This window comes from Sciurus vulgaris, assembly GCF_902686455.1.
Source record: "Sciurus vulgaris genome assembly, chromosome: 3".
Taxonomy (NCBI): Eukaryota; Metazoa; Chordata; class Mammalia; order Rodentia; family Sciuridae; genus Sciurus; species Sciurus vulgaris.
The window spans coordinates 26,225,052-26,239,531 of NC_136463.1; the positions used below are offsets into that span (position 1 = coordinate 26,225,052).

At 46.9% G+C, this 14,480-nt stretch overlaps 1 protein-coding gene across 3 annotated transcripts in view; it reads left to right on the top strand.

Moving 5' to 3' along the window:
• Window positions 1-14,112, top strand: part of IGF2BP1 (insulin like growth factor 2 mRNA binding protein 1) — a 40,444-nt gene extending 26,332 nt beyond the window's left edge. Inside the window, exons 5-15 of one of the 3 annotated variants that reach the window (XM_079132696.1) lie at window positions 1,670-1,733; window positions 4,608-4,889; window positions 5,674-5,808; window positions 6,569-6,691; window positions 7,336-7,471; window positions 8,686-8,808; window positions 9,210-9,329; window positions 10,160-10,234; window positions 10,977-11,108; window positions 11,445-11,558; window positions 13,141-14,112. In XM_079132696.1, the coding sequence (XP_078988822.1) occupies window positions 1,670-1,733; window positions 4,608-4,889; window positions 5,674-5,808; window positions 6,569-6,691; window positions 7,336-7,471; window positions 8,686-8,808; window positions 9,210-9,329; window positions 10,160-10,234; window positions 10,977-11,108; window positions 11,445-11,558; window positions 13,141-13,233 (1,397 nt within the window). In that variant the 3' untranslated portion in view covers window positions 13,234-14,112. The remainder of the gene's footprint in view (window positions 1-1,669; window positions 1,734-4,607; window positions 4,890-5,673; window positions 5,809-6,568; window positions 6,692-7,335; window positions 7,472-8,685; window positions 8,809-9,209; window positions 9,330-10,159; window positions 10,235-10,976; window positions 11,109-11,444; window positions 11,559-13,140) is intronic. The other 2 variants (XM_079132697.1, XM_079132698.1) reach the window with 2 other exon arrangements.
• Window positions 14,113-14,480: the final 368 nt, after the last annotated feature.

Here is a 14,480-nt window from a genome sequence, read left to right on the forward strand (position 1 = left end):
TGGAGGCGAGTGCCATCACACCTGGCATCTTTAGGTCTTTAGATAGAGAAGATACTACTAGTTTTGGTCCCTTAGAGATTTAAATATTGATTTCTGTATTCTTTGTGGAAAGGGGCAGGCTATAGGTGATTACAAATGATTTGATGGTAAAGCACTGAATCTTTAACAGGTTGAGTTATGCTCTAAACCTGCAGTTTCTTTGATCATAAATGCTAGGGTAACTTGTTGCCCAGTGGCGTTCACAGTATAGAATAATTAATTAACACACTACTCCTGGATAAATCAATAGTAACCCTGAGCAGTGCAACCAGAACTCACTGGGGGTTGCATTAGGAGTTAAAGCTGGTTTAGTCTGTTCAGGGCCCACCAGGGTTCTGTAAGGAAGGGTGTCAGCCACCTGGAGAGAGAACAGTATGGAAAATGTTTTGAATCTGTTGGACAATAGAAAATCCTCTAGTCAGCTCAGATGATCCTGAGGTCTGTTCTGTCTCCCTCTTGAAAACTGCCTCCTCACCTCTGCCCTCTTTACTCTCTGATTTATGTCTATGACACTCCACTTTCTAGTATTCTGTAGAATTGGCTTCTTATGCTTACGTGTTCACCTCTCCTGGAATGTATGCTCCATCAATGCTGAGGTGTCGTTGCCTCACTTCTGTTGGTCTGGTCATGAAGGATCATTCTTGCAGAATCTCCCTCACTGTTGAGTTGGGAAAGCACTGCTGAAGGCCAGAGGGGGTTTAGAGTGATTTGCACTGATGTTCTGTGACCAAGTGCCTATCAGGGGTCAGAAGGCAGAGACTTGCATTACACAGAGCCCCACACAGGGATGAACTGACCCAAAGTCACAAGGCACTAAGAAGTTAATTTTACTAAAGTGAGAAATATGTGTCCCCATGGTTGAATTTTATTATCAGCTGGCCAACCCATTCTCCACGCTATAGGAAGAAGCATATGTAGGATCAAAGGAAAACTGAAAGATATACTTTGATGGGATTCCTGGCCAGTGTCCTGAGGCTAGGATGACCCAATGTGTCTAGTTCACAACTGAAGTTTAAGGATACTCAAGGCAGGGAATCTTCTCCTGGAAAAAGATGGAGACAGATTCTTTTCCTTTAGGCTCTACAACATCCACTCTTGTCAATCCGTGTAGCTGGATATTCATTTGATGAGTGTGTCCTTGAGGATTTGCAGGATTCTAGAATCAGTTTGGGTGTTGCCAAGTCTCCTCAACCATATCTTTACAGACCTTGGGATGTTTACTTCTGTAAATTGCTAATCTCACTCTCTGTGTTGATTGTTAACTAGTTTAACTAACTTTCCACGGGTAAATTCCTCTCCCAGGTCCAGGTGTGTGTGTGGGGGCGTGGGGGGTATGTTTGCCATTCTGGATGGATGCTGATGTGGGGGCCACACCCTTTGTGTACCTGCTTTTGGGGTAGCTTGAATGAAGAAATCAAGGAGAACAGGAGGGCAAGAAGGTTAGTTTGAACTTTCCAGCAGCTGTGGTGAAAGAAACCTCAGGAAGACTACCTTTTGGTGGAGTCTTTCATAACCTCCTGGTAGCCAGCTGGATGCTTTCTTGAGCTCAAAACAAGGAATGCTGGGCTGGGGTTTCATCCACGGGGCTTGCAGATATCACTGCTCTAACCCTGGCCTGTTGTCTCCGCAGTGAACACGGAGAGTGAGACGGCAGTGGTGAACGTCACCTATTCTAACCGGGAGCAAACCAGGCAGTGAGTACCTTGGCAGTGGGACTTGGGGATCTCTGTGGAGCAGTGGTCATCTGATCCCTCTGCTGGGACAGGACAAGTGGTCTGGGTGAAGGGGTACAGCTGTGTGGGGAGTCCCAGGCAGGTTAGATGCCCTGTGTTTTTCAGTATTGACCTAGTCAACCTCAGATTCCCTCCATAGGTCTTCTCAGGGCATATCTTCATGTCCTGTGTTTCAGGAATCCTAAAGATTCTGACACTTGAGGATTGATACCAAAAATACACTGAAGGGGAGCTGGGGATATAGCTCAATTGGTAGAGTGCTTGCCTCCAAAGCAGAAGACCCTGGGTTCAATCCCCAGCACAGCCAGGGAAATACATTGAAGGAAGGGACCTAAAACTCTCCTCAGGGAAGGTGGGAAGTCTGGGAGAAAAGGTTAGCTCTGATAGGTGTTGGTTCCCAGGGTTATGCAGGATTCCTTGTTGATGGCGACACCAAGTGGTGAATAGTGGAACTGCTGGAGTCAAAAGACTAACGGAGATGTCCCACTAGACATTTTTTAAAAATGTCTTTTTAATTTTAATTCATTTATTTTTATGTGGTGCTGAGGAACAAACTCAGTGCCTCACACATGCCAGGAAGACACTCTACCACTGAGCTACACCTCCAGTCCTTCCACTAGACACTTTTTTGTAGTGATAGTCAGGAGCCTGCCTAGTCGAAGCTTCTGTAGTATTCTTTCTGTTCCATCACAACACAATTTCTAGTTCCTTAGCATGGTTGAGCAGTTTGCTTCTCAACCACTAGTACAGATTGCACATTAAAAAAAAAAAAAACAATCAAAAAACTGCTAACAAGCTGGGGTTTTATGTATCACGATGAAGGAGGCTGTTTCTTGGGGTACATTTTTACCAGAAAATCACATAAACCATTCAAAAGAGTTGTATTTTCTAGTCAGTGTCAGAACCCACTTTTCTATTTGTTCTGTGGTCAAGAATACCCACTGAAAACCCGGGGGTCAAGATGGGTTTTTTGGTTTTGCTTTTTAATATTCTGAACTCTTAATATACTTAGGGTAAACATCTTCATTACAGATCGACATAAAAATGTGGTTTCTACTATCGTTTGTTTTGGTTGTTCTAATTAGTTAGTTATACATGACAGAATGCATTTTGACACATCATACAAATGGAGTATAACCTCTCATTCTTCTGGTTGTACAAGGTGCAGCATCATACCAGGTTGCATATTTTGTACATTGTCTATTTATGTTGGCATTTGATCCTATTGTTTTGCTACCCTTTTTTTTTTTTTTTTTTCTGCCTCAACACGCTGCCTCCTCAATCTAGTGATGCTTTATACGTAGAGTCCCACCAGGTCAAGTACCTGTTATTTTTTTCCTTTTAGACGTGTGCTATCTGGGCTAGCCGTTCCTACTCCCTCTGACCATCCAGGCACTTCTTCATGGCTTTACAGATCACATCGAGGCTTGCTAACTTACCTTTCTAATCAGTGCCAGCCTTGAGTTTGGATGATTCTTATCCCTTCCCTTCAATCTGATACTGCCCTGTTTTACAGGCCTCATATACGTAGGCTCCAATCTCCAAATCATTTCTATCACCAATTCCTGCTTCTTTCCCATGGAGTTTCCTTAACTACAGAAGGTGCCAGACTTACTTGGTGTAAAAACAAACCCCTTATTTTATCATGTGTTTTCACATGCATATTGTAGGATATACAATTTTGACTGACATAAGTAGTATTAAATTCATTGTGGGGAAATGCAAGAGACCCAAAATAACCATGAGAGTCTTGAACTTACAGATTTCAAAATTTACTTCAAAGCTGCAATAATTAAATCAATGAGTTATGGGCACAAGAATAGACATAGATCAATGTAATCTAGAAGTAAACCTTTAGGTTGGGAATCAAACAGTGTTAACTAGTCTTTATGAAAAATAGTACCAGGGTAATTTGATATGCATAGACAAAAAAATGAATTTGGAACCTAACTTCCACTTTACATACAAATTAATTCTGAATGGGTCAACGACCTCTAAAGGTCAAAGATGTAAGATAGGCAGGGCAGGCAACAACTTCCACTTTGCAGCTGCTGAGTCTTAGTTCTAGGCTAGGTTGGGTGTAGACTAGGTTATAAATTACTTAGTGCACAAACTAGTGGTATCTTAACTCAGTTGAGTATCTTACTTAACTCATTGGGGGTATGCCAGGACAGGATTAACACATTTCAATCCTTGGCTTCAAAATCTGTAATATTAAGATTTTGTAGTAGTTAGTGCTTGGGTTCTTCATCCTCTGGTAGGAATACCATCTAGAAAGCACAGGTGTTAGCTTTGTCAAGCCTCTTCAGGTATGTGGTTCTTCAAGTAACTGTGGATTTCTTTCTTTTTTTAAAAAAAAATTTTATTAGCTGTTGATGAAGCTTTATTTATTTATTTATATGTGGCACTGAGAATCGAACCCAGTGCCTCACACGTGCTAGGCAAGTGCTCTACCACAGAGCCACAACCCCAGCCCCAACTGTGGACTTCTTTAGACCTGTGGCTTCGTTTTCCTTCTAAGCCCAGCAGCACCATGTGTTTCTCATTGCACTGGATGCCACGTCTCTGCTCTAAATGGAAGGCCTTTGTGAGCAATAATCCCAACTAAATGTCAGCAGGCATCTCTATATTTCTTTTCTTTTCCTTTGGTGTCTTATACCAGGTAGACTGGAAGTTTCTCTTAAACAGTAGGTGGGGGTGATGGGCAGGTGGTTACTTCCCTTTCCTCAGTGTGTGTTCCTCACTGTAACTGGGTGGAATGCTTTTGCACAAGGAGGGTTCCTAATATGATTGGCATAGTTTGGAGTGACTAATGGATTTTCCCTCTGTTCCCAGAGCCATCATGAAGCTGAACGGCCACCAGCTGGAGAACCATGCCCTGAAAGTCTCTTACATTCCTGATGAGCAGATATCTCAGGGTCCTGAGAATGGGCGCCGTGGAGGCTTTGGCTCTCGGGGTCAGCCCCGCCAGGGCTCACCTGTGGCAACGGGGGCCCCAGCCAAGCAGCAGCAGGTGGACATCCCGCTTCGGCTCCTGGTGCCCACTCAGTATGTGGGCGCCATCATCGGCAAGGAGGGTGCCACAATCCGTAACATCACAAAACAAACCCAGTCCAAGTGAGTCTGGTTGCTGGGGAAGGAGGCTGGGTGCAAGGGAACCTGCTCTTGCCTCGGGAGGCCTCCTGGAGACACACCGGGGCATCAAGATTTCCTCTTCAGAAAAGTTGCTTGGGATATTCGGTGTCGCTGCTTCCAATCCTGTCTCCTGGGTGGGCAGGTGGCAGGGGAGGAGGAGTCTGGGGTACACCATTGGTGGCAGTGACTGGCCGAGTGCTGCTATTGAGAAGGGTTCTATAAAGTTTCACAGACGTTTCAAGCAAATGCAGGTGTGGTAACTCAGCCACTCTTTCATGCTGTATGCCTTAGTGACCACAGGTGTAGTCAACCTGGCCAAAGTTAGAGTCCTCTGTCACGGGTCATAATTATGCCCCATCTCATATTCACTCCTTTTCTCTAATCTTTGTGGCTGATCAGTGTGCTCTGTGGGATAGAACAGGTCACATTATTCCCATATTCATAATAAATCCTGTCATTACTTATTTTTCGTTGGTACATTGTATCTTCCTATCATTGCTTCAAGGGGAAATGCAGTTTTACAGGCCTGGCCTGGTCATCCCTGCCCTGGCATCAGTGTTGAAGGTTATATTCTTGTCCCCACCTACCTGCTGACAGAGTCAGAGTAACAGCCTGACCACATTGCCCTGGCGCTTCTCACTTCTGGACCTGACTGGCCTTTGTGGAAGAGAGCGGGTTCTATGCTTTTGATGGATTGAGAGGCGAGGGAGCCGGAGGACTAGTGTCACTGGGGACAACTAACTGGTTTTGTTCTTGTGGTCCTCAGGATAGATGTGCACAGGAAGGAGAATGCAGGTGCCGCCGAAAAGGCCATCAGCGTCCACTCGACCCCTGAGGGCTGCTCCTCTGCCTGTAAGATGATTCTGGAGATTATGCATAAGGAGGCAAAGGACACCAAAACGTAAGGCCTCTCTCTCTCTCTCTCTCTCTCTCTCTCTCTCTCTCTCTCTCTCCACACACAAACTTCCTTGTCCCCGTAACTTTTTTTGTGTGGTGCTGGGGAAGAACCCAGGGAAGGCCTCACAAATGTCAGACTGGTGCTCTGTCAGAGTTACATCCTCGGTCTCCACCAATACATTTTCTTTTTTTGAATTTGTATCAGGAATTGAACTCAGGGGCACACTTAGCCACCAAGCCACATCCCTAACCTCCCGCTTTTAAAATTTTAAAATTTTGAGACATGGTCTTGCTAATTGGCTTAGGACCTCAGTAAGTTCCCGAGGCTGACCTTGACCTTGACCTGCCCAACTGCTGGGGTTATAGGCATACAACACACTTGGCTCTTCTCTATCATATTTTGAAACATGGTCTTACTATGTTGCCCAAGCTGCACTTGAATTTGTGGACTCAAGTAATTCTCCTGCCTCTGCCTCCTGAGTAACTCGAATTATAGGCTGGTGCCACCATACCTGTCTTAGATCTATTTTTGAAGTACAGTTTAATGAGTTTATTATCTGTATCTAGTACCTATTGAAGCCATAATCCGTTCAAGTAAAGCCATTGCCTCTGAGTTCCCTTGGCCCTTGGCTCTCTGTCCTCCTCTTCCACTTCTAGTCATAAGCAACCGCTGACCTGCTGACTTGTGTAACCCTCCAACACTTTTTGTCTTGTGACTTGTCGTAGAAACCCAAACTCTTGTCCTCTGCTTGCTTCTTCCCCAGGGCTGATGAAGTCCCCCTAAAGATCTTGGCCCATAATAACTTCGTGGGGCGTCTCATTGGCAAGGAAGGGCGGAACCTGAAGAAAGTGGAGCAGGACACAGAGACGAAAATCACCATCTCCTCGTAAGGCACTGCCCACATTCCTGTTTATGGGGAGGCAGTGGTAAAGCTCATTTTCTCGAGCTCGTCCACCCCCACAGTCAGGCGGGGTTGTCTCCACGTCCTTTTCCCACCATATCCTGGCTCTCTTCCTCTGCATCTCATTAAGAGCCCACTGCTAGGAAATGGGGCTTCAGGCCTGACTGCCACCATATACGTGTGTGGTGGGCAACTCCTCTGGAAGAACCAGTTAAGGGGGTGGATTAGCTTTGTGCAAGGACCATGACTCCTTATTCCTTTAGTTACTAGCCTGTGGGCAGTGTAACTATTGTCTTCTAAAAATATGATTGCCTCGAGCCATCCTGGAGACCTGATAAGTGGGAACCAGGCTCCAGGCTTGGCTGTGGTTGGCTGGTGACTGGAAGCTGCGCAGGATTGGCTCTGCTGTGATAGTATGGGTTGAGTAATCTCATCTCCCTGGACCTCTCTCTCTCTCTGACCTGGTTACATAATTAGGGGCCCGAAGGCTGGAGATGGAGAATTATTTGCCATAAGTTCCACAGACTACAGAAATGGGGGACCTGGGACTTGGCTGGTTTCTAGGCCTCATCCCCATCCAGGCCCTGGGCTGCCAGTGAAAGCTTGAGGCCACTCTGTTCTTTGTCCAGGTTGCAGGACCTCACCCTCTACAACCCAGAGCGGACCATCACCGTCAAGGGGGCCATTGAGAACTGCTGCAGGGCGGAGCAGGAAATCATGAAGAAAGTTCGGGAGGCCTACGAGAATGATGTGGCAGCCATGAGCGTGAGTGCTAGGCTGTACCCCTTTGGGTCCCCTTTCCTGGCCATGGACAGGAAGGTGATGGTCACATGCACCCTGTGCCATATGGCCGTGGAGCATCTTTATGCTTTTGGACAGCAACTCATCAGAGATAACCTTTTTTTTTTTTTTTTTTTCTTTCTGCAATGCTAAAATGGAACCCGGCTCCTTGTTTATCCTAGGCAAACACTCTACTATTGAGCTATATCCCCAGCCCCAGAAATGAACTTTTTAACCACATGTAATTAACAGGGGCTCTTCTGGGTCCTAGGTTGGTGTGGGTCGTCCAGTCTTGGGTGTCATAGATTCCTAGTTGAGATTCAATCTTGGGCTTGGAGGCTGTGATCCTCCTGTAAACTTTGTGGTCCTGTGCACTTTAGTGGAGAGGAGGGTTCGTCATTTTCATCTGATTTTTTAAAAACAGATGCAGTGGCCTGTAATCCCAGTGTCTCAGGAGGCTGAGGTGGGAGGATTGCAGGTTTGAGACCAGCTTCAGCAACTTGGGGAGGCCCTAAGCAACTTAGCGAGACTCTACCTCAAAATTCAGAAAGGGAGATGCTGGAGGCTGTAGCTCCGTGGTATAGTGCTTGCCTCGCACTTGTGAGGCACTGGGTTCAATCCATGGCACCACATTAAATTAAGATGTTGTGTCCACATGCAACTAGAAAAATATTAAAAAAAAATTTTGAAAAGGGAGCTGGGGAGGTAGCATGGTGGTTAATCGCACCTGGGTTAAATCCCCAGTGCAAAGAAAGAAGGAAAAGAAAAGGTGAAGTGAAGTTGGTACAGGACGAGAGATTCAGAACCACTGAGTTCTGGAAGTTGAAGGGAGCGCAGTCTTCCTGCGCTCCTAGAGGAGCAGGACATTACTGCATTATGAACCTGGTCTGTCTCCAATGGAGTGGAAGGACCTTCCACAGAGGAAGGGCCTCTGACGTCCAGGGCGGGTTAGTTCTTTGGGTCCGAGGTGCTAGCGCTTACTCCAGTGAGGAAATCATGTCATCCAAGACTCCACGCCATGTAGTGTGTGAGGATAGGAAAACCATGGTCAGGCAGATTTTTGTGCAAAAAGCATGCAGTTCTCATGATTTGGGCCCACTTCCTCAGAGTTGTTGGACTTTTCAGCCAGGGCCACGCACACAAGGGACTACTAGGCTCTGTCAGGATGAGCTGACTTGCTCCTCACTCTTCTTCCCCAGTTACAGTCTCACCTGATCCCTGGCCTCAACCTGGCGGCTGTGGGTCTTTTCCCAGCCTCCTCCAGTGCGGTCCCACCACCTCCCAGCAGCGTTACCGGGGCTGCTCCCTACAGCTCCTTTATGGTAGGTGGAAGGTTTTAATCTCAGGGGACCCCAGTCTTGTGGGTGGTCTTCCTTAAGGGATCCAACTCCCTGTGCTCAGGAAGTTGGACAGGGAGAGGGATGGGAGGTCTGTGAGATGGTCCTCCTCGGCATTGCTCCAACCTTGGGCTCTGACTCCAGAATGCCAGCTGTGCAGAGCCCAGCAGAGCATGCTGCCCTGGTGCCCGCAGCTCTTTCCCTCACTCTTGCTCAGCTTCTTCCCTTCGGCCCTGCTGGGCTTAGGAAGAGCTAAAGGGCTCACCATCTCAGGGTGCAGTGGGGTTCCTGTACTTCCTCTTCCTCGAGGCTGCAAGGCAGGGAGGGGAGTGGAGGGCTCCTGGGCCCTGCTCTCAGGCCCTTGGTAAGAAGCCCCTGTCCCACAGCAGGCTCCAGAGCAGGAGATGGTGCAGGTGTTCATTCCCGCCCAGGCTGTGGGTGCCATCATCGGCAAGAAGGGGCAGCACATCAAGCAACTCTCCAGATTTGCCAGTGCCTCCATCAAGGTGATTTGCTCTGTGTTTCTCCAGACTGGGATGTTTGTTCCAGATTTGTATGGTATGCTTTGTATGCTTTAGAGAAATCTGCATCTCAAGTTAAGGACCTTCCCTGCCCTGGGACTGCAATCTTCTTTTGCTATCGACTGTGCCTTTAGTGCTTCTGGGTTTTCAGCGGAATCAGCGGCAGCACTGCAGTGTGGAAAGAGCTTGGGTCCTGCCACAGACTGCTTTGGGTTCTAGGTCCAGCCCCACCCTCTTGCCCCACTGATCTGCATGACCTGAGCCCCACTTTCCTCAAGAGTACACAAGGAAACCATGCAGCTAGAGTGTCCCTGGCTTGCTCTGTGCTACAGTCCCACTAAGTGAACTTTGCTTGTCTTTCACCTTCCCCGGCTCTGGAGTTGAGGGAAGAGGAGGAGTGTGTGGCGTCATGAAACAAAGGTGCTATTAATTTCACAAACCCAAATTCAAAGGTTTGACATCTTAAAAGCGTTGGGAAAGCAGTGATTGCCCCCCTAAGGGAGGTACAGTTGCTGCCCTCCTGCCGTTGTTCATCTCACCTGTGTCTCTGCTTCTCAGCAGTTTCCAGTGAAACCCCACTAGTGCCTGAGTGGGGAGGGTCAGGGACACCCTACTGAGCAAATGTCACCAAAGCAGGACCTCATAGCATTCATCACAGGTTGGGTGCACTGGAGCAGTGACTTGGGCTTCAGGGTCTTTGTTCGTCCCTCTCCTAGTCCTCAGGTTGCACAGTGGAAGCGAGTGTGGTAAGAAGGGGCCTGGAGGGTATGGAGATGGCAGGTAGGCCCCTCTTTGACCAGATGTTTGCTTTGTAGATCGCTCCACCGGAAACACCTGACTCCAAAGTTCGAATGGTTATCATCACTGGACCCCCAGAGGCCCAATTCAAGGTTTTGATTTATATTGTTTTTCCAAACTGATTAACAGGGAAATTGAGGTTGGGAACGTCCTGTGTGCAGGAGAAAGACTGGGGCAGCTTCTGCTAGGGTCACATTCTTGTCACATCTTTTGGCCTTTCCAGAAGGATGCAATGCTGCTTTCAAAGTGGCATTGAACTTACTTTCTGTTGATTTCTACTTTCCTCTTCACTTCCTGAAAGTTCACATAGGAACAAGAGAATGAACGAAATCTGGTCTTTGCACTGATGTCAGTTCCCGTATGTCCACCATAACCATAGGTTGTTGAGCATGTGATTAGGCTGCCAAAGATAATGACTAACTTAAACTGACCTACGTGAGAATGGAGACCTGGGACAGCTTTCTAGGCCCTTGGGGTGTCCTACAGGGCTACCCTCTTCTTGACTTGATTTTAGGGCCTTGACATGCTCACCTTGCCACATCCAAATAAATGCAATCACCCTAGATCCCATAGGTCTGGTTTGGAACTTTTGAATTATGATCCTTCTGGAAGTATTATTCAGTTACTCCCCATTCATAACAACGTTACACGGTCTGGAGTATTGGAGATAGGCAGGGGGAACATTGACCAGTTGCCCAGAGGGGCCTTTCACGTCACCAACCATAGACCCAAAAAGGACGGGCTAGAGTGTGGGGGTCACCTTGGTGTTCACCACTCTTTCCTTTTGCCACAGATAATATGAACCACTGATTAACAATGACCTCCTCTCCCCAGGCTCAGGGAAGAATTTATGGCAAACTCAAAGAGGAGAACTTCTTTGGTCCCAAGGAGGAAGTAAAGCTGGAGACTCATATACGGGTGCCAGCCTCGGCTGCTGGCCGGGTCATTGGCAAAGGTGGCAAAACGGTGAGCCCCGAGGGGCCAGGTTGAAGGCTTTGGGCCTTGGGGTCCAAACCCAGCAGGGCCACTCTGGCCTCCTGTTCCCCTGTCCTGCTCAGCTGTCCTGCATCTGCTCCATTTGCCCTTCTGCTTGATTCTGTTTGATTCTGTTTCCCCAAGTTCAGTGCCTGACTCTCCCTAATTGTCGCCCACCTCTTGTCTCTTGCTCCAGTCCTACCCATGTTCCTGTGTGTTGTGTGTGTGTGTGTGTTGCTGGTGATGGAACCCGGGGTTTTGTGCATGCTAGGCATGTGCATGAGCGACACCCCATAGCATCCTGAGCTCCTTTCTGGTTATCCCCAGGTGAATGAGCTGCAGAACTTGACAGCAGCTGAGGTAGTGGTGCCAAGAGACCAGACCCCGGATGAAAACGACCAAGTCATTGTTAAGATCATCGGGCATTTCTATGCTAGCCAGGTACATCTGGTGCTTCCCCCATCTCAAGAGGGCTGCAGGGGCCAGGAGCAGAGAAATGATATCCAGGTCAACCTCTATTATTCTATTCTATTATTATACATTATATATTAGTAATCTTCCCAGTTATCTAACCTTAGTCTTTCCCTGCCCCTTTTTTACACTGGACATTGAAAGGAAGTTGGAGTTAGCAATGCCAAGTCTTATCCATGGAATAATGAGAAATGCCAGTCGTAACACCCTGGATTGTTTTCAAAAGCAGTTCCTTTGCCTGTCCCAGAATGACCACTTCCCTGATTCCTGTTCTTCCACCCTCCTATACCCTTTCGGAGCGCCTTATCCTTCCCCTTCCCTGGGCTGCTGTTGACTAAAGAGCCTGGGAAACAAAACCAATCTCAGGTTCAGATTTTACTGAGCTTCAACAAGGCAAGTAAAAGGGTGACTGACAGAGCAGTTGAAAAAATCTTAAATGCTGTACATACTAGTACTGAGAGCTGGGACTCTGAGACTGTTGAACACAGTTCCTGCTGTTTATCATCAGCAGGCTGTGGCAATCCAGGGTGAAACTGTCCCCTGAGCTCCCAGCATTATTGCTGTAGCACAGCATTGAAAACTTGGGAACTTTTTGAGTTCATTGCCTACATAGTCTCTGTGTTTCCTGGGATTAGCAGCATACTGTTAATCCTGGGAGAAGTATCAGTAAGAACCATAGGAATAATAGTTACCGTTTGTGGGTACTTATGATACACACCCAGCATTGTTTCACAGAGCTTTTGTATATTAATTTTTTTTTTTTTTTTTTTTTTTTTTTGTGGTGCTGGGAGATTGAACCCAGGACCTTATGCTTGCGAGGCAAGCACTCTACCAACTGAGCTATATCCCCCAGCCCTATATTAACTAATTTAATCCCAATAACAACCTCATTTTACCAACAAGGAAATGAGGGTAGTAGTAGATCTATCACTACTGGCTAAGTTTTATTACATATTGCAGCAGCATGAGGATTAAATGAAATACTTAAAAGCATCAGGCGAGTTCTGATGGAATCAGAACTCCTAACTATTGAATTCCAGCTTCTTTCCTGAACCTAGACCCACTTTCTCTTTAACGAAGAAACCAAGCATTCAGTTTATAGAAAGGAATATTCAGATACATTGGTAGAACTTTTTTTTTTTTTTTTTTTTTTTAACACCACAATTGGGAACGTTGTCCCCCTTCCTTTGGCATGCTATGAGTATTGGATTTGTGATGGTGTCTCCTAATTTGTGATTCTAGGGCACCATGGAATATACTTCTGGGTAGAAGCTTAAGTTTTCCCATTTCTAGGTACACTGTCATGGCAAAGTGTTAACTTCATTAAGTTTTAAATGCTGATTAATGAGTTTCTGCTATGTCTCCTCCCTTCTGTGCTCACCCTCTCCATCTCTGCTTACTTTTCGTTTTGCCTAGAGGAGTCTCAGAGTGCACTTGGAGGCAGAGAAACTTAAAGTCACCCAGATCCTCAGTCTTCTGCTAAATATTTTGAGTCCTGGACCCTCTCTCCTTGGAGGTCCTCACCCTACCCACTTTCCCTTTCTTGCTGCAGATGGCTCAGCGGAAGATTCGAGACATCCTGGCCCAGGTTAAGCAGCAGCATCAGAAGGGACAGAGCAACCAAGCCCAAGCACGGAGGAAGTGACCCGCGCCTTCCAGTCCCATTGACTGCAGGACACCGGGCAGAACTGGGGAGTGCGCTCCTCCGGCAGGCCTGAGAATGAGTGGGAATCAGGGACCCCAGGGCTGGACTGGAGATCAGGTTTGCCCACTTGCTAAGAAAGATGTTCTGGTGAGGAACCCTGATCTCTCGGTGCCAAATCCCTGACCGATCGGCCCAACCAGGCCCACCCTTCGGGGTGTCACCACTCAGATTCTAGCTCAGGGTGCTTTTAAACGTGGATTGTTTAAGGAAGTTTTCCAGATCCCACCAAGAAGGTGGATCAGACTCCAATGGGGAAGAGAAATAAAATTTTCCTTCAGGTTTTTAAAAACCTCAAAGGAATGGTTTGTTTCTTGACCTTAAAATTTCTCTTTCTGACCCCCAACATGGTTAATTGGTTAAAATACTTCCATTCTCATGCCCTGACAACCCCTTTTCCTGTGGCCACTGTTTTAACTGCTACCAGGAATATGAGAACTGATGTATTACTTTGCTTTCAGTATTGACTCTGTAGAGAAGACCCATCCTCAACTATGAATTAAATTCCAAACCCTCCCTAACCATCCAGTTAGGAACAGCAAGGAATGAAGGGGGAGAAGTAGGGAAAGAGATGATTAAAACATATAGTAATCCACGTTTAAAAGGAAGTGCCCTTGGGCTGGGGATGCAGCTCAGTGGTAGAGCACTTGCCTAGCATGTGTAAAGCCCTTAGTTCCACCCCCAGTACCGCAATGAAAAGGAAAAAAAGAAGAAAAATTTTTAAAAAAACTCCCTTGTGACTGGTCTATTCCAGATCACCATCTTAAAAATTTGGCACAATTGAAATTCCCCCTTGGTCTGTTGGGCCTTTCCCATCATATTAATGTCCCTCTAACCCTATGGGTCCCACATGTCCAGGTGCACATGCGTGGCATTGAATACTCAGCAGGGTAGGGACTTACCACTGTCCCTGATTCCCATCACTCTCAGGCGGATTTTATATTTTTTTAAAGTCTATTTTAATGATTGGATACGAGCACTGGGAAGGGGACATGAACTCCCCTTGATAAAGTCTCAGTTCCATGGAGGACTTGAGTGGCCCAAAGGTGCCCTCACCCCAGCCCATGTGCTCCCATAAGGGCTGGTTCCCAGAGTCAAGGGTTGTGGGACACTGCCCACCACAGCACTCTTTTCCTTAGTGGTGGTGGGACTTGGAACTCAACCCCGAGCTCCCGATAAAAGCTAAAGTC